General features: G+C 37.3%; 3 protein-coding genes across 4 annotated transcripts in view; 2 read left to right on the top strand and 1 right to left on the bottom strand.

Annotated features, from left to right (window-relative positions):
• LOC107084121 (prospero homeobox protein 1-like) overlaps positions 1 to 2756 on the top strand; it is a 17804-nt gene extending 15048 nt beyond the window's left edge. For both annotated transcript variants that reach the window (XM_015373803.1, XM_015373802.1), the window contains one exon: positions 1324 to 2756. In XM_015373803.1, coding sequence (XP_015229289.1) covers positions 1324 to 1497 — 174 coding nt within the window. In that variant the 3' untranslated portion in view covers positions 1498 to 2756. The remainder of the gene's footprint in view (positions 1 to 1323) is intronic.
• Positions 2757 to 6785: 4029 nt separating this feature from the next.
• On the top strand, positions 6786 to 19623 carry tmem179b (transmembrane protein 179B). The gene is made up of 6 exons (XM_015373819.1): positions 6786 to 7085; positions 10237 to 10394; positions 13046 to 13242; positions 16158 to 16295; positions 18743 to 18821; positions 18929 to 19623. The coding sequence occupies exons 2-6, from the start codon at positions 10296 to 10298 to the stop codon at positions 19100 to 19102; spliced, it is 687 nt and encodes a 228-aa protein (XP_015229305.1). The 5' UTR covers positions 6786 to 7085; positions 10237 to 10295; the 3' UTR covers positions 19103 to 19623.
• A 3289-nt stretch (positions 19624 to 22912) lies between these two features.
• The window catches only part of brms1 (breast cancer metastasis suppressor 1), an 8793-nt gene continuing 7097 nt past the window's right edge, over positions 22913 to 24608 (bottom strand). Inside the window, exons 7-10 of the mRNA XM_015373825.1 lie at positions 24307 to 24396; positions 24155 to 24219; positions 23156 to 23195; positions 22913 to 23063 (exon numbers count right to left, since the gene is read on the bottom strand). Coding sequence (XP_015229311.1) covers positions 23056 to 23063; positions 23156 to 23195; positions 24155 to 24219; positions 24307 to 24396 — 203 coding nt within the window. The 3' untranslated portion in view covers positions 22913 to 23055. The remainder of the gene's footprint in view (positions 23064 to 23155; positions 23196 to 24154; positions 24220 to 24306; positions 24397 to 24608) is intronic.

The following is a 24608-nucleotide window of genomic DNA, read 5'->3' as shown; positions in this document are numbered from 1 at the left end:
AGAAGAAGAGCCAGCATATAGTCTGTATTAGAAGCTTGCGCAGTTTTTCCTCTACATTTTAAGTAATATTTTTTCCAATTGATAGTGGGGTATATACATAAATATTGTTATATTTTTAACTGTGTGAATAAAAAAAAAATGCTCAATGTGTTCAAACCTTTGCTTCGGATAGTTGTTTTTAAAAGCCATTTTATAAAATGGACTGTTTAATAATTCTACTATGAAAAAAAAAACACAGTTAAAATATATTCTTTAAAAACTTAAAACTACTATGGCCTTTGACTGGATATGAACTGTTAACTTCAAACCAGAACTGTGTATTTATACAGTCACTGGTGTTATAAAGTACAGGATTGTGTCAATAGCACTCCCTTTACCCGTCCTTTCTGGCACAATCCCCAAACTAAGAAAACATATTTTTTATCTTCTCTTTACCAATAATAGTTAGTAGCAGTGCACTACATTTACATCCAAATGACAGGAGCAATTTGAAATTTCATGTTTAATTTGTCTGAAACACGCTGCTATAAACAGAGTATCCTTGTACAGCTTTACATCCAATCAGGCTGGCATTTAAAAGTACAACGAATAGAATTTCAGAATCACAATGAAAAATATCGTGTTTTTCTTTGTAGAAAAATCTAAAAGGGGGGTTATTTTTTCTTTTGAACCATCTTAAAATTTGGAAAAGCTGCACCGCTTACAGTAAATCGTAGCAAATGATGCACAATAATTTGAACATGTTATAACAGAAATAAGAAAAATAGCTGAAGAGTATTTAGCCTATTAATTTAGAATAAATCAGTCTATAATTATTGCCAAATTCTTTAAAACGATTGTCTCAAGGCACTTTATGAAAAGAAGATGTATATACAGAAATATATAGTTAGTTCAATCCAATCGTCTTAACAGTTTTAAATAAAATTACATAAATTGCAATCTGAGCATAACTAAAAAAAAAAAAAAAACATTGGAGATAATTTCAGTTTATTTTCTGGTAAAAATCTTTTTGTTTGCATTTGGTGAGTGAGTCCAGACCTCAGTCCCATTCAGCTGTTGTTTTGGGACATTGAGAGAGATTTGCAGAAAAACATTTGCAGACCTCAGTGATCTGAAACAATACTAGGCTACTAAACAGTGATGTGTTCTTCGTTTTTTAACTTAAAAATCTTAAAAATCTATTATTTGTTTTTATGCATTTCCATTCATTTTTATTAACTGGTAAAATCTAGGTCTTTTTATATTAAAGCCAGATATCTTCTTTAATAAACTGTTTATCTACTAAACTAGGGTTTTACTTTGCTGTTTTGTTTCTTTTTGCAGGTTCCAGAGAGGTTTATCGAGGTGTCCGAAGTGGCTCTGAGAGAGTTTTACTCAGCCATATGGACTGGGAGAGACAGCGATCCCTGCTGGAAAAAAGGGATATATAAAATCATCTGCAAGCTCGACAGTCCTCTGCCGGATGCCTTCAGGATGCCAGGCTTTCCGGTGGGCTGACCGCTGATCTGTGTCTTTTTCCTGTACATGAACGCCCATGCATGCTCGGGTACATCGTTATCAAGGCTTAAATAAACTGTCAAACCGTGTGTTTGATTGGCTAAGTGCTCAGTTTGAGGTGTAAAACTATTATTTAGGGTATAAACGCATACGTCATCAACACGAGAAAGACACTGGACACGCTGAATGTTTCAATGAGAGTCTTGTGACTGCACTTATCTTGCCCATACCACTGAATTAAAAGGGACAGAGAAAGAATTCCTTCTGCAAACATTCCTCTGCAGCCAGGCTTACCAGAACACACAACGTTTTACATTTCAGGCTGGATAAAACTGCTAAACCTGGGGGCTGAAGCAACATCTTACTATTTGTTTAGTCACTGATTTATAACGTGTTTGTGTACATGAGTGAGGCTGCACTTTACTGGTGCAGCGTTAGAATCATTCCCTGTTACTAAAATGAAAAAGACTGATGAACAGTATTTTGTATAAGTACTCCCAGCCCTAGATTGCAAATACAAACCAAAATGTATTTTGCTGCAAATGTATTTGATAGATCAACATAGAGTAATCCATAATGGCAAAATGGAAGACAAACCAACTGTTTTTTAACATTCTTAAATGAAAAACGTTGGTATGTATTTGTATTAAGCTCCTATGAGGCTAAACCAGAGGTTCACCATTTTTTAATATCACCATCAAGGCAGAGTTGGACTTTACTAGCTTATTGTGTTGTGTCATAAAAAGCAGAACTGAAACATTCTTATCCATTTAATGATGCTGTAAATCTACTCCAAGGTTGCCGTGCAGATAAAAGGTAGTGAGTCCAAGCAGTAAAATGTAGTTTATATAAACACTGCTTTATTTGATTTTTGGTGTCATTTGGACTGGTCTGTTGCCATGTCTCTCAGACAATACTAAAGTTTTGCAAAATTTGCAGCTGGTTTGAGCTAATTGGGTTGGGTCATGAGACAGAAGCCAACAGGGGCCAGTGCATCTGTAGAACTGGTCCTGGCACCTGTACTAAAGACTTAATATGAAATAAATGCATGAGAAGTAAATTATGACATGCACTGGAACAGAAACCACAACTGATATGTCTCTTGGGCCATTTTTTTTTTCTTACAGTTTTATTTGATTGATAATTTAAAATTTAAGTTCTTGAACTTTTTGCTTCAATGATATTGAAATAGAATCACAGTTTTCACCTGCTAGATCTGATGTTTCCAGAGCTGCAAACGGCTCTTTGGCTCACTTAATCTATCTTTTTTGTTTCATTTTTTTTATGTCTTTTCCCGCCATCACTACACACTACCCTCACCCTGCTCCCTCATTAAATTTGTTCAAGAAATGCCATTGTTAGCAGTACTCCCTAAAAGCAATCACTGGCCTGGGTATCACTGAGAGGGATATCTAAAGCATTAAACTGTAGCTCTGCTGTTATATTTCAGGAAGGTCTCTTGTGGTTAGGCAAGAGCAGAGCCTAAAAGCAAAGCTCTTAATTTACCAGTCTGTGTAACTTTAGGTTGGAAATCAGATTCCTCTGCAGGGAGAGGAGACCTCCATGATCTTGGAGAGGTTAAAGTAGAGCTCTGCATTAAAGGGAGTCAGATAAATTAGTATGGGTGGTCACCTCTCTCTGTAGGTCTTCTCGTAGGTCCAACCGTGGAGGGACCCAAAGAGAAGGCCCAGAACTCACTGAGGGACTATAAATCTATAAATACAGTTGTGCTTGAAAGTTTACAAACCCTCCCATTAAAGAAAAAAATTAATTCATGCAAGTAATTCAAATCGCAATAAAAATGAAAATTAGTTAATAAAAAGGTGAACCTCCGCACCACACTCCTACAATTAGCTACATCAATCTTTTTGTCGACTGATGAAATATAATTTTTATCTTCTCTGATTACATGAATGCAGGGTATCAGTGTAAAAGGACTAAATATCGATGAAAACCACACTTTTCAGATTAGTTTTTTATGTTATACAAACAGTATATCATCTTCATTTTAACTTCATGTTTTTGTAATATTCTGTGTTTCCTTGTAATATTCAATCCAATTAAATATTAAATTGCAGTGAAGTTTCCTGCTTTTTACAGGGTATATTCTGTTTGTTTCCTTTCTAATAAGCTGCATAATGTATTAATTCAACATAAAAGAAATGAAGATTTTTATGAATAAAATTGTGTTACCTTATATTGCTAAGAATGAAGCCTAAAAGTTTATGTGTGGGTTTAGTTTCTTCTGTCAGAATTTCCCTCCAGCTTTTTAATCTACCCTGAAACTATTAGTGAAAAATCTTTTGCTATTTATGAGAGACTAAAAAATAAAGCTGCTTAAACTGTAATTATTGTACAGACTTTGTGCATGAGAAACAAAGTTGTACCCAACACAGAAACCTGTTGAGACATATGGAATCTAAAAACGCGCTATATTCATGTTTTGGTGTTTTATTTTATGTACTCTCACTTTTGATATATTTTGTATTCTTCGAATGTGAAGCTGACGTTAAGAAGTTAAGATATCCCAACATTTGTTTACAGAACAGTTGTTTTTTTAATATTGTATATTGTGACTGTTTAATCTTCAAACAGATTTCACTGATTTGATTATTTGTGATGTGAAGTGTGTAATGTGAATTCAAGTTTCCCAGATTATAGTTGTTTTTTTTCTTCATATTGTACAGAATGTGCTGCAGTCTTTGCTGTTGATCTGTGGCCTCATTTGAACTTTACAGAATCTTCATGTCTTATCAGCTAATTAAAGTAATACCAAGCACACGTAATGAAATGTGTTTTTTTATACAAAGCCTCTATTTTTCTTAACATTCAGAAATCACAATGATGTGATTTCTGTTTCTTTCATTTAAACCAAACGATTCAGTCTTTGTTGCAAAAAGCACATACTAAGCTTCAAACTTCTCAATGAAATTATAAATAAAAATTGGAATTAAATAACGCAACTCCGCCTAAAGCCCTATTGGTTGATCAAACTCCCATGAAATTTCATCTGGGCATACAGTATTCTTTAGGGCAACTGCAGCTAAGTTTCAACTGATTCAAGCAGACTTTTTGGGAATATATTTTTAACCCCTTTATAGGGTTAAATTCTACAGCCTCACGGTTGAGCCACCTGAAGTTTCAAAGCTGCTGTTTAAAGCACATGGGATCCTCTCAAGGTCCAATGTCCCATGCAAATAAAATACCTGCCCGTTCGTCCTCTGGGACAGTAGAGTCAGTTGTTTGGTGTGATTTGTTTACTTGTTTACCTGAAACCTGCTTAGACAAAATGCAGGAGAGAAAAATTGAAACACAACCTTGTTTGTTTCTCTTATAATGGAGGGAAAAAATCTGGTTGCCTTTAGTGCAAATCCATTTAATAACATTATAAGATCATTTTGTGGCATTTTCTGCAAACAAACAGTTAGTATTTGGACAACTTGTAATTGCTGACAACTTTGTGAACCGAAAATCTCGATATTTCCAGGTAGAAGGATCTCCCCTAAGGTCTATAAGTAATTGTGGCACCATTAAATAAACTAAAAAGAAACATTTTTAAACAAAATATTAAATTTGCTCCAGTTATCATTCATTTTGTTCTAAACTCAAAGCAAATGTTATAAAAATCTAATTATTTTCTTTACACATTTTCCCAATGGTGACAATTGTGGACGGCGTTTATTCTTCCTCCAACATATCTAAGAATTTGCTTCAATTTGTTAATCGGGGTCAGCTGTTTATGAACCCTGTGATAGAGCAGCTGATTCTCATTCAGAGGGAACACCACAAACTAAGGCAAACACTTTCCTAATAAAGGAGGGGATCATTGGAATGATAACAATAAATGTGTGCACTTGTCTAAAGGATGCAATGCTTAAAATACTTAGGGATTAAATGGAGATTTGACATCAATTACAGAAAGAATTTGCCATGTGCATGCATGCATGTGAAAAGGTTAAATGCATACAACTGCTACAAAGATGCTTGTAGTAATTAACCTGAGAAAAAAAGACAGTTGACCCAGCCCTTGATAAACCAACACCAGCAGCTGACATGGCACCCCAGACCATCACTAGCTGTGGGTACCTGACACTGGACTTCTGGCATTTTGGCATTACTTTCTCCCCAGTCTTCCTCCAGGCTCTGGCACCTTGATTTCAAAATGAGATGCAAAACTGAGCAACAGTCCAGTACTGCTTCTTTGTAGACCAGGTCAGACGCCTCTGCAGCTGTTTCTGGTTCAAAAGTGGCTTGACCTGGGGAATGCGGCACCTGTAGCCCATTTCCTGCACACACCTGTGCACGGTGGCTCTGGATGTTTCTACTCCAGACTCAGTCCACTGCTTCCGCAAGTCCCCCAAGGTCTGGAATCGGCCCTTCTCCACAATCTTCCTCAGGATCCAGTCACCTCTTCTGGTTGTGCAGCGTTTTCGGCCACACTTTTTCCTTCCAACAGACTTCCCACTGAGGTGCCTTGATACAGCACTCTGGGAACAGCCTATTCGTACAGAAATACATTTCTGTGTCATACCCTCTTGCTTGAGGCTGTTAATTATGGCCTTCTGGACAACAGTCAGCTCAGCAGTCTTACCCATGATTGGGGTATTAAGTGATAAACTGGGCTGGGAGTTTTAAAGGACTCAGGAATCTTTTGCAGATGTTTAGAGTTAATTTGTTGATTCAGATGATTAGGTGCATAGCTCTTTTAGAGACCTTTTTCATGTTATGCTAATTTTGTGAGATAGGAATTTTGGGTTTTCATGAGCTGTATGCCAAAATCATCCGTATTAAGACAATAAAATACCTGAAATATTTCAGTTAGTATGCAATGAATCTAAAATATATGAATGTTCAAGTTTTATCATTACATTATGGAGAATAATGAACTTTATCACAATATGCTAATATTTTGAGAATAACCTGTATATATGAAATCCTAACTACACAGTCTAGTGAAATAACATTCAAAAATGAATAAATTTAAAGTTTTCTGGTAAACAAGGTCATTTGGGGCGGTCAGCATTTAAGTTGTGTCATACCGCATATATAGAAGAAAATGACCGAGTCAAATGACAGAAGTCACAAGGTGCAATTAAGCCTTGTGGAAGAGAAAAAAACCCACTTTCCATCATGTACTGCAGTTTCATGCCTCAAACCTCACACAGTTAAACTTATAACCAAGTCTGGTCACCAGACTCTGCCTTTGTTGTGCTGATCCTCAAAGCTAAGTAGCTCACAGTCACCCATCAGTTAGTAGAAGATATCGATCAGCTGGATTCTGTAGGTTATGCTCTGAAAGTCAGCTTGCTCGCTTTCAGGAAGTGTTGAAATAAGTGTATCTAAGTGTCACATTGCTTCTGCATTGTGACAAAGGATTTTTCATGCCTTTGTGTGGGACTGTACAGAGTATCTGTGTAGCTGAGTGGATGAAGGGGAGAAATTAAACTTTATTGCATATGGAAGAAGGATCCTAAAGGCTGGACTGTGGCTGTGGAGGCTAACAGTTAGAGTGAAAGCAGGCAAACAAAGCTGGGTATTTATAATTTTTACCTTCAAAATAAAAGCTCAACACAACCAGACAACTAAAGGTGAGTTAAGATGGGTTTAACGCGGGCTTTTGAACACTCTAATTCTCAAATATAAACTATACTTCTCAAATATAAGGCAAGGCGTTTGTTTGTATGGGATGTTTTGTTTTTACATACATGGACTAGAGCAGAAACTTGGACCTTATATATATATATATATATACATTTCTCAGACCACTCTGTACTTTATGTGCAAAACTTCTTAATTCTACTGATTTATTCATTTAGCAACAAAGCGCAATGGTTGGAGTTCAGCTGCTACTCTTTTAAACATGGGAGGCTCTATGGTGTTAATTAAATTCAAACGTCACGTATTGCATAAACAAATGATAAAACACATAAAACAAAATACTACAACGGGTGAAAATAGCTTGTCTGAGGTGCTCTGAAATAATAAACTGCAGAAATCACGGCAAGAGTTTAGCACGAGATGACTGTTCTGACTGAATGATCACTTTTCCCTCTGGACTCATATGGAAAACCTTGTTGTCTGGCTGCTCTGTCAAAAATCTCTATATTTATTTAGACTTTGACAAGGATATTCTATTGCATGCATATCCTTCGATCAAAATTGTTGTTTGCAAACCTTTTAGCCTTGCTAGCCAAACCTTTTCTCATCTAAGCAATTTAAACCCTTATTTTAACTGCTCTACCATTATATAAACAGTAAGTATGTTAATGGTTATGATACAGTAGTTGAAAATTGATTCATGTTTTCTTTCACTGGACCTTTTTTTGTGACAACAACAGGATGTTAGAGACTGTTGTGTTAAGCTAAGTTTAATAGATGGGTGTACTAAAGTTTACCTTTAAGTGAAAGTCCTCTTTGAGATCCTTATTTTTTAGTTCAGTTTTTTTTTTTTTTTTTTATCTTTTTGTGAAGCAAAATTCAAAGCTATTTTCTTTGCACTTTATAGTTATGCACCCAACGTTGTTTTAGTTGATAAAGTTTCAATGAATTACGGAATAGTTTACTGCTCATATTTCTCTGGATGCACTCCATTGGTGCTTAATTCTTATCAAAAACGTTGAAAGTCACTACTGCATGTTATATAGTCATATCTGCATTGCCTTAGTTAGCGAACTTCCACTCTATCCTCCAAATTAAAATGAAAGGACATTAGAATTTCTTTAGTCCAAGAACTTATTCCTCTTGATGACACAACATTGGTGTAGATTTTACAAAGTGGAGACACTTTATGAGGGAGTGGACTTCAAAGTGGACTATGAGGTTACAGGCCTTTTACTAGACAGGTAATGTAATTCACTATAACAGTGAAGTTTATTTTGCTGTTATGTTAGAAACAAGGCAGAGATAGCTACATTGTTGGCTAACATTGGATGAGCTCGGATGCAACGTTTGTTAGCTGCTATTGATAAATGTCACTCCATTGCCTCCTTAGCAGGTCTCACACGCTTAAGACTGATTTATGTTCAGAAACCAGGTCGTCTGTGTGTGTCGCAGTGAACACAAATGCAATGGACAGGAGGCCTCTGATTGGTCAAATCTAAGTCTGCTCTACACTATGCATTTAAAGAGGAGGCACTAATCTGCCATTTGCAATTCATTTAGCCCACCACTAGATGGCAACAATTTTACACACTGTCCCTTTAAGGGTGAGTTAGAGAACAAAAAGGGAAAGAAAGCAACTATGATCTGCTTTTGACAAAATTGTCAGAATAGTTTTTCTTCCTATTCGTGTTTGAAAGTAAATACAAAAACTACCAAAGACGACATAACCATAGTACCTAACGTAACAATTAGGGCTGTCCCAAAAACTTTTTTCATTTCTGATAAGATAGTGATATTGCAGCTTTGAGTATTGACCCATAGCAATACCGACCTGATACATTCTCGGCATGAATCATACATACTTTTACTACTTATTTTATAGTGTGGAATGATAGAAAATGCTTGATCAACAACTGAGAACAATAGTTTAAAACATCAGGTATGAAATAAACCCATCCATTTATTAATCACTGAATAGATATATAAACTTTAAATAAGACAGACAGAATGAGCTCTAAAATATCAGAGATTTTTAGAGGCAGACCGATATAATCCATTATTCATTTCCTGGCAGATTTCCGATATACGGTAATATTGGAAAACCCTAATAACAATGTCATATTTTTATCAAATAATTAAAAATCTTTGCATGTAGGAATAGATCATCAATTGATATACTGAAGGATGAGGCATTCCTCAGGTATTGGGCAAACCTGAAAGAACTCTTCAACTCTTAAAAAAAAAAATGTATTTACTTAGTTTCTGAAAAGTACGGAAGAGAATTAGGGCCACTGGAAAAAAAAAATTATCTGATTTTTTAATTTTATTTCAGTTAAATATGGGAAAAAAGTCGGACTTCTGCTTTTTTCTCAGAATTCTGACTTTAATCTCAGAATTTTGGATCTTAATATAGATGGGCACCATGAAGGAAGAGATGTGTGAGCACTCAGCTTCACTGAAAAAGATGTGAGTTGTTTGGGAGGGCCAGTAACACATTGGTGGAAAATGACGGAATTAGGCGACTTTTTACCCCGTTGATGCTATTTCATTAATGGAAGAGCAGAAGGTGAATAAAACAAGAGAGCTAGTCTCTAAAACAGACATGGCTACAGCTTGATGCTAACATGTTTGTTAGCTGTCAGAATTCTGACAGCTAAAAAAGTCAGATTGCTGAGAAAAAAGTCAGACTGCTGAGAAAAAAGTGAGAATTCTGAGGAAAGAAAGTGAGAATTGTGAGAAAAAAAAGTCAGACTTCTGAGAAAAAAATCATAATTCTGAGAAAAAAGTCAGAATTCTGAGAAAAAAGTCAGAATTCTGAGAAAAAAAGTCAGAATTCTGAGAACAATAGTCATAATTCTGAGAAAAAAAGTGAGAATTCTGAGAAAAAAAAGTGAGAATTCTGAGGAAAAAGTCAGATTTCTGAGAAAAAAAGCCAGACTGCTGAGCCAGGAGGTCAAGCTATTTGGAAGCAGAGTATACGGTATTAGAAGGTAGTTAAAACCCTTACAAAGTAATTTACGATTGTTGTCATTAAAACAAATTGTAATTGTGGATTACATATTAGGAATTGATAAAATATCATTTATTAATATTAAAGTTTTTACTTTTATTTTGAAAATATTTCCCGGAAATGTTCAGTCTCCACGTCATTGGGCTTGACGGTGGTGCCCCTTGTCCAGAAGCGGGCCGCTGGGTGAATGATGGCGGTGTCGGTGCTGCTGCTGCTGGAGCTGTGTCTGTACGCCAGCTGCTTCGTCTGTGGGATCGTGGCCGCTGCCTCCCTCACCATCGTTCAGGTGAGTTTACCCACAACCCCCTCTGTTCCTGGCTCCAACCGGACCGCTCAAACTTCCGGATTAACTTCTCTTCTGCAGGGAGTGGAAAAAGTTTAGAAAACACGGAACCAAAAGGGAAAGTGTTGTTTAAAGTAAACAGAATGCCTCATTTTTTAAAGATATCCATGTTTTTTCCACACTTGTTCATCTCGTTCCTCTGTGCTGCATCAGTAAAGGTTTTCACCTTCTGATGATTTCCAGCTTAACAGACTCAATTTAAAAGAAAAACTTTATAATAAATGTGCTGCAAACTATTAAACAGCAAAATGAGAGGATCCGTCCATTTAGCACCAGTCATGAAAAAGTATGAAACTTGTTATGTTCCGGTTTTATTGTAAAGCTTGTTTTCCTTGAAAATGCAGGAAATGCTGGTGAAAATGTGAACATGTGCGCCAGTAATAATTGAGTCTTGTGACTGTGGCTGGTAACGCCCATCCCTCTATCCCCCCTCTCTCTGATTTATTTTTTTCTATATATATATATATATATACATATATATTTATATTTCAATAAAAAATAATTTTGTCTGATGATAGGTGGTATGAGATGTGATTGTGAGGGATTCAAAGAGAGGAACATCGTCTAGGATCATCAGTGTTCACATAAACTCATAGTATATATATATATATATATATATATATATATATATATATATATATATATATATATATATATTATCTCAGCACAGGCGTTTTAACATGATGCTAAGGATGTGTTTTAAAGAAGTGATGGCATAAAGATTGTTGTTTGCAATAATCATCCATTCCACTGGTTAAGAGGCTGCTTAATTTCTTTTGCAAACAGTTGTTTCTATTGAACCACTTTTTTTTTTGTTTGTTTGTTTTTTGGCTTTGTGCTTTTTTGTTGTTTTATTTTTTTGGCAAACAACCAATTCAGGTCCATGTTGGAGTCTCTCAATTTGGTTGGATGGACCAGTTTAAGACTCTTTTGGTTTTCTGTTCTGCCTGTTAATGTTTTGTTTTTTTGCAACCAGGCATCCATGTGTATCTTTCTGGTAAATAAAATGTTGTTCTAGACTTTCATTTGGCCAGTTGACAGTCAATGTGCAGCAACATCAACATCAGGCAGACCTCACGACAAATATTACCTAAAGATAAGATTTACAAAACCAGTTTGGGAAAAGAAATATGTAGACAATTCAGTCTGGTCATAATTAACCAAACAGTGCAGTCTAATTCATTTTTGCATTTAACTGACAAGTCTTTTTATCAAAAGAATCAAAATTGATTGTATTTTTTCAGTGACCTTGCAGCAATACCTCTAACTAAACATGCATGTGGCCACAGTGAAAAGGAAAACACACTCAGGAGGAATCCTCTGATTGGAGTTTTTCACATGAGACAGAGCAAAAGCTTCAACTGAGGAGGTCATTAAAAAGCTCGATTCAAGTTCATTGGACAAGGGAGATATATCAAAGTTGTAGGATACCAGCCCTGGAGGACCTCTAGATCAGGGGTCTCTAACCCTGGTCCTCAATATCTACTGTCCAGCAGGATTTAGACACGTTCCAACTCCAACGCTGCTCTTTCAAGAGACTGAATTACCTTTTCAGGATACAATAAAGCTTGATAAAAGTCTGGCAAAAAGCAATTGATCTGATCCAGTTGTGCTGGAGCAGGAATGCATCTAAAACCTGGTTTAGATTATGTATGGACAACAGCAAAGCATAAAACCTGCCAAGTAGCATGATGTTTACACGTCTCCTGGAATGTCATCATCTCCAGGCATCAAGCACGGTGGGTTTTGAGATAACAACCATCTGATGTTTGTTCACTAGAGTTGGAAACCCTGAAACTTTGGCGCGTCGTCAACCAATCAGATATCCTGATCGGGGAGCTAGCTTGCAGACATTTGAGGAGCGCTGTTGGTGCTTTAGACACTTGTTTGACTTAACAGTGAGTCTGAGTTGTCAGACGCCTTTGGGACACGTGAAACGTTATGTTTCAGCAGCATTTTTTTTTTTTTTTTTTGTATTTTTAGTTTTACTATTTTGGAACCTGGCAATTACTGACTTCCACACTACCGGTACTCTCTGTTTTTCTGCTGTTGTTTAAACCCAAAGTGTGTCTATAGAATCTTTCCCACTGAAAAGATTCAGAGGGAAAGATTGCTTGGGTCCATTTGCACAGGCAAAAAAAGGCGTGTCTAACCCAATAAAAGCTGCGTGTCTGGTGACACCATCATGCTGGGTTAGGTTTGATGCTGTCACCAGTTCAACAGAAATAGGGAAAGCACACTTACAGGGCGTAGTAAGTGTGCTTTATTGTTTTCGCTCTTTTATCTTTCTGAATCCCTCTCTGAATGTAAACAGAGTTGTTCCAGCTTGTTAGATCAGACACAAGTGTGTTGATGTCCATACGTTGCGTTCAATGGTGTCACGTAATTTAGCGGGTCAACCCGGCTCTGTTGTTCCCACAGCATGCCCATAAGAGCCGAGGCTTGCCGAGTCGTTTGATCAGGTTAGACACGGGTCACTGAGCTGTTCCCTCGGCCACTAAAAGCCGATTGTTCCCAGGTTTAATGGGTTTTTCGGCCAGTGGGAAAGGGGCATGTAAGGACAAAGCTAACTTCCATCTTTTCCTCTGTTTCAGGGTAATTTCGGTGGGCTGTGCATGCTGTATGGACATGTCAGCTACAATGCAACAGCAAAGCTCGTTGGAGTCCAGACATCCACCTCTGCCTCTCTGTGCTACTTTGTGTCAGCCATATCCATCATGGTGGCCGTGGTTTGCTTCTCCCTGTCTCTGTACGGGGTTTACATGTTCTGCATGGAGGGAGAGATGAGAAGGTGACTAATGTTTCTGTGTATCATTTTATTGTGTAAATCACTGCCAAACAACACCCAAAGTAAAAGACAGATAAAGCGATTAATCCATTAAACCAAGCGCTTAATTTTCCTTTAAACCTCTGTTGTTCATTTATGTTTTTACAAAGAATTGATATCCATAATGTATATGCTGTATTTCTAGTTACATCAGAAAGAACACTTCTCTGAGGGATAAATTAATTAAATTAAATTTCCTACCTTGGACCATAATATCTCTCGATAAATAAGTTGCAAAAAAAAAAAAAGCAAGACAGTTTTTTGTTTTTTCCTGAAAGCTATACTCATTATTGAGTCTATCTTTTTTCAATGTTGGGTTTTGTGTTGGATAAATTAACTGTTGGAACAAAAAAACCTAAATAGACAGAACTTAGATGGTGTTTTCTATTTTGTTTCTTTCACCGTCAGGATTCTGACTATATTAAGATTTCTCTGTTTGTAAACATTCAGAAACATTAAGTTCAATCCCAATATTTGCAGGTAATGGTTCCTTGTTGTTGGCGTATTTTAAAGAAATACATCAAAAACAACGGCTACCCGCTGCGGAAATCGAAAGAAATCTGCTAAAGCCATCTGGAAGAAAAATAGTTGACAAATATTAGCCAAAATGCCCCTCAGGAAGGAAGAAGCCACTAATCCAACAGCAAGTAAAAAGGGTGATCAAACTTTGGAAAAAGCCCTCGGAGATAAGTGTTTTTCTTAACTCATCCAAATTGCAGTTCGGTTTGGCTCTGCTCACCTTTTAGGCTATTTTCCCAATAACAGTTCAATTTGGTTCCACTTGTATCAGTGGGTGTTGAATGTGCAAAGCCAGAGGATGTAGGTCACTTTATAATAGCAAATATCTTCTACTGCTTTAAGCTAGACTTACACTCTCTAGTTGGCACCTTTAGCCTGATAAAACAGTCATAGACTGAGCATGTTACTTTCTAGGACTGTGATGGTGCCTTGCTTTTTGATTATTCCGCCCACATTGACACATTAATAATAATAATAGCTGATCTGTATTGATCTCAAATTGGAGAAATTTACCTCTGCGTTTAACCCATCTCCTTGGGGAGCAGTGGGCTGCCATCGTGCAGCACCCAAGGAGCAATCAGTGGCTAAGAGTCTTTGCTCAGGGACCCAGGGTGGCAGTCTGTGGGAGTGGGGCTCGAACTCAGAACCTCAGGTTTCAAAGCTCTGTGCCCTAACCACTAGGCCACCACTCCCCCCAAGTGGCATGGTGGTCCATATGGTGGTTAATTAATAGAAACCAAACCATGTAGACTAGATCCGAGTAGGGCTTGGTATCAATACAATCTATTATCTATTATCTGCATCTATTATCTTTAACCATTATCTTTAACTAAAACTAATCAAATATTGAAAACTGGAATAAAAAAAATGTTAGCTGGAATGAAAATTTAAACTAAAGAAAAATAACTTCAAATGAGTTTAAAAACGAATGAAAACTAACAGAAATTATAAGAGAGAATTTGCTTAGATTTCGTTCGTGTCTTTATCATAAAGCATTAATAGGAGGTTTAGTTTCTGGTTTTCTGTTTTCGCTTTTTTTCCTTCTTCCTGTGTTCAGCCAGCAGAGGCAGGTTCTGCAGTCAGGTTATTTATTGTTGCTGCACTGTCAATCCTTATCAGGGATTTTATTTATTTTCTTTTGTTGTTTTGTTTGTTTGTTTTTTACTTTCCTCTGGTATGTTGGTTGTATTACTGAAACTGCAACTAATGAAACCTGAGCTGAAACTAAGCATTCTTAAAAAATTAAAACTAAAGTAGCAAATAAATACTAAAAACTAATTTAAGCTAATATAGATTTGAGAATCAGAGCTCAAAATTGAATAAAAAAAAAAATAAAATAATTAACATTTTAAAATAATTTAAACCTAGCTCTAGTAGCAGTACCTTAAATAATGTAGAATTCATTAGATTTCGTTAAATCTGCTGTAAGGGTAATGAACCAGTGTTTGCTTCATAAATGGCAGGGACTATTTACAGAAGCTCTCCTTGCATTAATTGTATTTTTTAAATCTTACCTATTTATTCACATCTCATTAATTTACTCAGTCTGGTCCAGATGTCCGCGTCATGCAGGTCACTCAGATATTTATCTGTCCTGCCTCCCACAGCTGCAGGATGGGCTCATGTTTAATTACCTGTACCCAACTGTCCCTCTTTTTGGAGAGTAGACAACAACTAAAGAGCTAATCCTCTATTTTATAATAATTGTAACCACATTTTGCATCCACTGCATTACATAAACAAAGCTTATATCACATGATAAGGAAAGAAAATGGGGGAACAATATTAAGGTCAGGGTTAAAATCTATTCTCTAGTGAAGTGCAATGTCTAACGCTGACAAGTCGACTTAAAAGGTACAGCTGGAAAGGAAGCAAAGCAAGGTTTTTGTTTAGAGACTGGTGCGCTGCACAGAATAGATTGCATCATGAGGAAAAAGCATTATGTTAAAACACTATTAGACATCAGCCTGGAAGTTAAAGCCTGAGGATAAATGAGTCTCAGAAAAACGTCCTACTTAACAGTTAATATTTTGAAGGTAGGCATCAAAAAGTCCTGATTTCAGTTTCATATAGAGAAGATGTGGGCAGACGTGTGTGCATGTTGGCTAACAGACCTCTCCATTTAGCAGCTTCATAGGGAGGAACAGGCCAGAAATTACAGCAACCTGCTGTTAGAAATGAAATATACCCAATAAAACCTTTGTTATTCTGGCTTTTAGCAGAGTTAATTTACTTTACCCTTACAGACCTGGGAACCTTAATAAAATGTGATTTAGCGATAAAAAATAAAAGTGTATTCTCCAGCTCTTTCTCTTTCCCTTCCCTGCATTTTGCTTCATGCTCCTCCTGTCATGTTTCAGGGAGCGCGTGTGGATGAACCTGATGATAGTGGTGAGCGGCATCTTCCTGTTCTTCCTGCTCATCACGGGCTGCATGCTGAAGATCGGCCGCGACACGCTCTGCGACTCCATCACCAAAACCGTCCCCAACATCACCAGGTGGTGCAGACACACAGTCACACAGAGGCTCGCCTTCTGTTTCAGTGCACCGGGGCACGCAGCTCCGCACACAAACACTGCAGTCAGTGTTAGTCAGCTGTATTAACACAGATTTTGTCTCTGGTAATCAATTATTTAATACAATTATATCAGATAAAATAATCATAAATCAGAAAATTATCCTTGGAGAGGTGGTTGCTTTGGTTTTTGTTGTTGTTTTGGGTCAAATTGTTAGCTCTGGTGCTCTGAAAAAAATGTTTTTGCCAAATTAAAAGTTTTGTTCTTATGGTTGTTTTTTGTCATGTGTGACTGTTTCAGGTCATATCAAGAATTAAATTAAATCAAGAATAACAAAGCCATATAACTAGAAAAGTTTTCAAATTAAGATTTTAATTAATTAATAAAAAAACTAATAATCACCTAAACTTTATGGCTGTTTCTGCCTTAAACTTTTGCAGAACTAGCAACACGCCTTTGTTGGTTTGTAGGAGTTTTTTCCCTCTTCTTTGCTGAATTATTTTAATGCAGCACCATTAGAAGGGTTTTTTTGGAAGAAAAAAGGGTGGTGCCATAGATTGAAGGTGGGACTAGGATTAACCAAGATTCGCTCCAGATTGGCACAAACTGATAGAGCCAGATTTTCCTTTCTGATTCCTAGTCAAGGAACAGATATGGTGGTTTAGTTGTGGAGAACCCGCAGGTTCCAAAAGCAGCAAAGTTGTTCAGGAACCCACCATTATCTGGTTGGGCTGCTGGTATGATGCTCCTTTTCTCAAATACTTTTTTTCCAGCTGATTTAAAGAAGAAATGTCCATGTTTTCCTCATCAGTTCACATAATATTCTCCCAATTCTTGGGGATCATCAGAATGTTGTTTGGTGAATGGGAAACAAAACCTTTGGTGGCCGGCTTCAATTGCTACTTGAATCCCATAGATCCTTTCTCTTTCTCTCTTTTTACTGCTGAATCTTTGACCGTGACCCTGAACTGAACTGTGATTCTTTGGAGCCTCTACCATGGCTACTAATAGTACCTAAAAATGATACAGAGCCAGCTAATCTGTATGACCAAGTAATATAACAAATACCAGTCTTAGAAGATTTAGCAGGTTTTTTAAACATTTACATTTATTTTCCAAAACATGATTGTAAATTCATTTGAGAGCAGCCAAAATATTTAATTGAGAGAAAAACCCTGAATCGACAGCAAAGACTTAGATTTTGAGAAAGAGAAGAAACAGTTTTGAGAGAGAAATCTATTTTTGACAGAAACCATTTTCACTCTGAGTGCAAAAAAAAAAAACTATATTTGAGGGTAAAAATATATTTTAAGAGATTTTACCCCTGGAAATCCTTTTCCAAATGTCAATTTATCTTTTATTTATTTTATGAATAAAATAAAATATTTTCTTTCAAAACATTTCTTCAGTCTCAAATAACATTAGTATTTCCTATCAGTATGAAAACTTGTTTTCCCTGTTTATTTTGGTTTTTAAAATTATTTTCCCCTTTCAGGCCGCATTTTTCTTGAATTTGATAAGAATACAAAAATAGCTCCATATATTTTAAAAACCTAAAACTATGAATAAACTGTTTTTGACCTTTTTAATGAAAAGGTTGTGTAATATGTGTGGCTCTAACTGACTTTTATTTTGCTCGACTCAGGGCAGAGTATTGTAGAGGTTGCAGACCCCTGCTATAGAAGATGTTCTGCGTTGCTTTGTGACCTCTTGGTTGAATCATCAGTGAGCTTTTGGAGTAATTGTGGACGTCTGACCACAGCTATGGAGGTTATCCGTTGTTCCAAAGCCCTGGAAATAGTGTTTTAGCCCTATGGCTGCATGTTAATATCTGTTAATCTATTTCATGTTGTCAGATATTGTCTATCTAATTGGTTTCTTGATTCTAGAAGTCAGAGCTGGGTATAGCTCATTAAGTTCAACTTGGCCTTCCAAAAACTCCTATGCAAGTTTTCAATAAAAAAATAAACACAAAATGAAATGGTGAAGATTAGGGCTGAAACCAACAATTGGATTAGTCGTGATTAATATATTATTGAAATAATCGTCAACTCATTTATCCATCCATCTTCTTCCGCTTATCCGGGGTCGGGTCGCNCTAAAACAGCCTTTAGCTGACAGAGCAACCCAGTTAGAGCAGTCATTATATCGAAATTGTAAAGAAACAATACGTATAAATTTTGCATTTAAGATTAAAAAAGGTTTTCATCTGTCAATATGCTCTATCCAGAACTACTCAAGATGAAAATTTTTTAAGTTTATTTGGTTTGATTTTGTGAAAAAAAATCTTCTTTTTGGAACCTTTTGCTATTCGATTAATCCGTCAGATTAATCGATTTGCAAAATAATGATTAGTTGCAGCTCTAGTGCAGATAAATTAAATATTTTTGGGGGGATTTTAAAGGTAATTTTCTGAGTTTCTTTCTTAGATGTGAGGAAGTTCAGAGCCGGAAATGGGTCGGCCCTCTTCAAGGAGACCGGATCTACACCAATCTTCACAAATCAGAGGTTTGTATCTCCCCACATTCTGACCTTAAGCTGCATTGCTTCCTTCCTGTTATCCAGGAAGTAACTGAAAGGTTCAACTTTTGTGTTGTTTTAATGTTGCTCCTCAGACGGCGGTCTGGGTCAACTTCTTCTTCTGGCTCATCATTGTGGCGCTGGTGATCGTTCAGAGGCGTCAGACTTCCGGGGCCAAACTCATTCCCACACCGGCCGGGGCCCTTTTTGGCGAGTCAGGAGCGACCGCAGGAGAGACGGAGCCATTCTTTAACCGCCCCCCTCAGTAACGCTGGAGAAAGTGGAGATGTGTTTTTATATAATATTCATTTCAGGTCTTTCTGTGACGGTTTCACAGTCTGCGCTTTCAGCCTCGTAATCCAAAGATTTCAGCATGGTACTGAAGCCAATTCCTTTTTTTTTATTGTTGTTATCAGAAACTTTTTCGGCAAATCTTTGTTCATCCACCCGCTGGAAAACTGTTACTTTTTCAATAGCTAATGTTTTAAATCATTAACATTTATATTGTGGAATCCTGTCTATATCTGGTTAGTGACCTATTGAGATGTTGTCTGGTCTGAACCTCATTAGCTCCTCATGTGAACTGGTTTGTATTATTACTGCCTGTTTGTTTAAAGCCTGCTTACAGATTGTTAAAGGAAATGTCTCCCCCTGCTGGTTGATATTAATAAATAAGGCATTTCTACAGGAATATAAATGTATTTGATGTTTTTTTCCTTAAATACAATCAAAATGTTCAAAGCAGGGGTTTGTTGTATTGCCTTAACCATTTAAAATAAATTTGTTGCCATCCCACTAAAAGAGAAGGTGAATTTTTGTACCTTTTTTCCTCTTCCTTCCCTCCCTTTGATTATGTTGTACCTGCAGCTCAACATTTGGCTCCGGCTAGAAGAAAAAACGAGGGAGCTTCTTTTAATTAAACTGACAAACACTATGTGAGAGGAGCTCTCATGGCGGATGTTTAGAAGTCCTACTGGAGCGTGCATCCTGAGGTGGATATGTAATGGTTAAATGTGAGAGTACTGGACCAATACTTTGTAAAGATACTGGTTATAGCTGGTAACACAGTATAGTTGTCCACAACTAGAGGAGTCCCCCATCGACAACAACTCAAAGAATACATCTGAAATGAAACATTTGCCTTTACAATTGGAGGAAAACCAAACAAGCTTCCAAGCGTGAGAACACCGTCCTAAAACATGAAGTCTAGCGCTGGGCTCTGCAACATTCTGCATTGGCTCTTCTTTACCTTGGTTCAAAATGATAAAGAGCAAAGTATTCTTTAAAAAATATAGACACTAACAAATGTAGGTTTAGGCATTTTTGTTGTTGACCAAATGCATTATGCTGGTGAAGATTCTCAGTCATCCAGGTCATAGTCATTCCAAAAAAGTTTCAAGAAAATCCACTGGACTTTGTTTCCATGCGAAATGTCTTCAAACGTCAAAAGTCCAGTGGATTGTTCTTTAAAATTTTTTGGAATGGCCAATTGCATTGAATTTCCAAAATAAGTTTCCTATGAATATATTAGAAAACAAATATGTATATATCTTTTTTTTTTATTATTGGGAAAAATGTGAGAAAAATAAGTGGTCCTCCTATTTGTCAATCATTCTGGTGGTATGTTTACGTAAGGCTGCCCTATGTGCTCGTCTCCATTTTTACTTACTGTTGGTGAATCTGAATTAGTGGAAAAATTGCAAATCTTCTTTTGGAAAGTAAGCTTGTATGAGCGATGCCAACAGCGACTTTTAAACAGAGCGTGCGTGAGGATAAATGGACTCCTTCACGCTCTCGCACGTGTTAAACAGGTTGTCCCTCTGGGGATCAGGTACAGGGTTGTGTATGTGCAATTTTTTTTTTTTAAGTGGAGAGGGCAGGTCTTTCCAAAAATTGGAGAAAATCATCCATTATACCTTTTAAATTATTATTATTTTTATATACATTTCAGCAACCCCTTGAAAATGTATTCTTTTTCTAAGTTTTTTTTCCTTAATTAAAAAACCTAAAAAGACAGTGGTTCTTAAAAAAATGACAGATCTCTTTGATATGAACTGTTTTATATAATTTTTATTCGCTGGACTAAAGTCAAAAATGGCTGTCTGGACTGTAAAGGTTGTAGACCCCCTGCTGTAGCAGCAGCAATGACTTGTGGCCTTACCTGGCTGCAGGAGGGACTGGTGCACTTCACCAACAGAATGCATTTCACGATGAGTCTCGGCCCATTACAAAATTATTTATGAAGTAGTTTCAGAATAACAAAGTCCACGTTTTGAAGCTGCCATCACCCCTCAGTTTTCTAGATTTGAGTGCAGCATCAAAAGGATACGTGACGTTACCTGACTGTTCTCTAGTTCGACAGGATGGGGTAAAAAATGAGCCAAATTACAGCTAAACAATCATGACTGAGTTTGAAAAATTCCTATGAGTTTAAAACAATGATACTGAACTCCATAAATAAAGGTCTACAGCATTTAGAAAATACTTACAGACATATTAAATTAAATATTTGTTTAAATGATCCTTATGTTTTAGTTCTGTGAATAGTAACCAGGTGGATGAAAATAGACCAGGAGGAGAGCTTACACAGGAATCCCTCGCTCCCCCTAATGGTTTAATCTCAGAGGATTATGTGAGCTCACTCTGAGGCTGAGGCAGAAGGTGACGCTCGCTGAGGAGAGCTTCAGACGACAGACTGGACTTCAGACTCACTCTGAAATATTACACTTGCTAAGAAACTAACCTTTAACTGACCTGCAGCTGCTAGATTCACCTTTAATCAGAGGACCCTTAGGAGTGGACGTCGGCTCCCTTTTAGATGTGCAGGAAGTAAATCTGTGAAGCGAGAAAGGCCAGGGAGTAAAGCACTGGAGAAGAGCGATACGGACCAAGAGGTCGAGGCTCAGAAGAAGACCAGTAGGCTGGAGATCAGTCTGACCCTGGAATCAATGGTGAGATCTGTTTTAATGTCGATTGGTAGAGATGAGGAGAAGAAGCCAAACTCAGAGCATTGAGATAAGCGGGGATAAACTCTGTAATCTTCATCCACCACAGATCAAATGTTGAGTTTGAAACCTGCTCCTCTGTGGAGGGCCTGCTGTTAAAGTTCCTACAGCCTCTGAATGCTTGGTTTTCCGCTCCCCTCTCGCCAGGAAGTGTCCAACAACCAGTGCGACTCTGTGGTGGTGAGCGTGGAGTCCCTTCTAGGCGACGCCAGGAGGATGCAGCAGCAGTGCAGGGAGCGCAGCGAGCAGCTCTCGCTGGCCGCCACGCAGCTGAGGGTGGAGTCGGCCGCCCTGAGGGAGCAGTGCGAGGCCACCCAGCTGGACATGGCCCGGATCCGCCGGCAGCTGGATGAGCTTCTGGACACCAAGGCGGCCTTTGAGGCCAGGGAGAGGCAGGCGCGTAAGCTCAGCAAGCAGCTGTGAGGAGTTTGGAGGAGGGTAGTGTCACATTTAACAATCCCAGCACAACAATGTTTATTACAGGCGTCTGTTAAATATATATATCTTTATTCGTCATCCGGAGGCTTGATCACCCATTTATTCATTTCTATTTTATTCATTTTGGTTTGATTTGCTGATGTTTTATGAAATGTGCCCAAATCTTTCCCTTTCATATTGTCAAATAAACTTCCAAACCCAACTGAATCCCTAATTTCTTCTTAGAAAGGAGTCTTAGCAGCATGTTACATTCTTCTTCTATTTAGAGAAAGGCCTCATGGTTTCTTCCTCTGTACACCCACGCCTATCTGTACCAGAAAAGGTCAGATCTGAGTAATGCTGCCCATAAGAGCAGAAAATGTTCCCTCTTTAGGCTGGAGAAACACCAGATATCTGGAGGAGTATCATCCTATGCCATTCAGATAACAGACGTGTACCGGTAGTCGCAGGTATTACCCTTCAATGTTGTTATATATTTTTTTTCTTTGTCAGAAAAGAATGAGCTAAAGACCTGTGTCGTAAAAGATTAAAACTTTAATCAGCATTATAAATCATTCTATAAATACATGGTGAAGTCATTTAATTAAGAACGTATCTTAAATACTAACGTATAACAAACAAGCTGGGGGGGGGGGGTCGATGGCTTTCCCAACATACTTAAAAAAAAACAAAAGTTGCTGCTGCTGTGTTTCAGTCAAACACACAGGTGTCGGAGGCAGAAACTGGGAATGTGAGTGCTTCCGTTAGGTTTGGCGTCTGCAGCTCAGATCTTCACATCATCACCGCTCTGAAAGACACCCAGGAGAAGAGTTAGAGGTTAAACTCAGAGGGACAGGTTGGTACCATTTGTTTTGTTCTCTGCAGCTGAAATAAACTTACTCTCAGCTTTCTTTTTTAGTGGGGAGAGAGCTGCTTTTGCCTGGAAGACACAGAAACACTTATTGTAAACATGATCTTGAAGGTTGCCCCGCCTGCCGGAAGAAAATCTGATATCTGACGCTCAGACAGCTTAGCAGGTTAAAAACCAAACACTAAATTAAAAATGAACTAAAGTAACAGCAGATTTGATCATGCTGAAGTAGTTAGGGGTAGCCTAACCACTAATTTAATACTGATTTGAATCAATATTGATATAAATGTTCCAATACTGATTTTATAAGGAACTCAGGGCTGCAAATAACAATTATATCGCAAATCGATTAATCTGTTGATTATCTTTTCAATTAATTGATTAAGATAGTCAAAGCTTCCTTAAAGAAGACTTTTTACAAAATTAAAAAGTTTTCCACTTGAGAAGTTCTGAATATAGCATATTGACAGAAAAAAAAAATAATTTAAAATTATTGTATAATTACTGCCTTAAATGTGTCCATCTGTCAGCTAAATGCACGTTTGAGTCTATATACTCCAGTTAACGATTAATTAATTACTAAATTAGTTGATTATTTCAATAACCAATTAATCGTGATTAATCTGATCATTTCAGCCCTAAAGGAAATTGATTTTAATCCTTGAGACAGATGCTCACAGTCCTCCTGCAGCTCTCTATCACTCACCCAGTATTAGCTTGTGTATTCCTCTTCTTCAAAGTGACTACAATAACTATTGCATAATATAATACAAAGGTTATGAACTTGCAAATTTAAATGCCAATGTAATATTAAACAAGTAGGACAGACTCAAGGCAGCAGATTTTTTTAAGGCATTGTTTAAATTAAACATAGCGACATAATCAGGTGATAAACGAACAGACCAATACTGCAGCTCATATCATTGTAATGATTCAAAACACATTCCTGGACGAAGATATCAACAGTGTGGCTGTAGCTTTATCCGGGTCATTTTTTTGTACTCAAGACAATTAAGCTGATTTCTAACCTTCTTGATGGCGGTCCAGTCTTCGAGGATGTCGATATCTCTCAACATGTAGACAATAAACGGCCCTGGAACATAAGGGTGGAGTTTTCACCTCGCCTGAATACATCAGATTATTGCTTCGACAGGATGCTCGCTCTATTTAAATTCCTTACCTGAAACTAGAGCAACCTTTTTCTTCCTCTCTGAGCGGCCGAGCAGGTCCTTCCTTTTACATTTCTTCCCTCTCAGCTCGTCGCTCCACTCTGCAACAAAGAGAAGCTCCAGAGTTTGAATAATCGCAGGGAAAAAACTTTTACCGTACATCAGAAATCGCTTCAAACTAAAAAGTAAAACAGCCTGTAAAGTTAGTAGAGTTCCTACTCATTTATTTTAAATGTTGCAGAGTTAAATATTTTAGCTGCAAGAACAAGCAAAACAAAATGAACGGCAGATGAAAGGAATGAAGACAAAGGAC

This window comes from Cyprinodon variegatus, unplaced genomic scaffold (genome assembly GCF_000732505.1).
Source record: "Cyprinodon variegatus isolate N-32 unplaced genomic scaffold, C_variegatus-1.0 Scaffold93, whole genome shotgun sequence".
Lineage (NCBI taxonomy): Eukaryota > Metazoa > Chordata > Actinopteri > Cyprinodontiformes > Cyprinodontidae > Cyprinodon > Cyprinodon variegatus.
Note: the sequence above shows the minus strand (reverse complement) of the source record. Positions and strands in the feature narration are given on the sequence as shown.

Bases quoted from the DNA above. Each gene is read 5' to 3' on its own strand.
- tmem179b (XM_015373819.1), top strand. From the start codon at position 10,296: ATGATGGCGGTGTCGGTGCTGCTGCTGCTGGAGCTGTGTCTGTACGCC. The intron at 10,395-13,045 runs GTGAGTTTACCC...CCTCTGTTTCAG, and splicing joins CCTCCCTCACCATCGTTCAG to GGTAATTTCGGTGGGCTGTG. The intron at 16,296-18,742 runs GTGGTGCAGACA...TTTCTTTCTTAG, and splicing joins ACCGTCCCCAACATCACCAG to ATGTGAGGAAGTTCAGAGCC.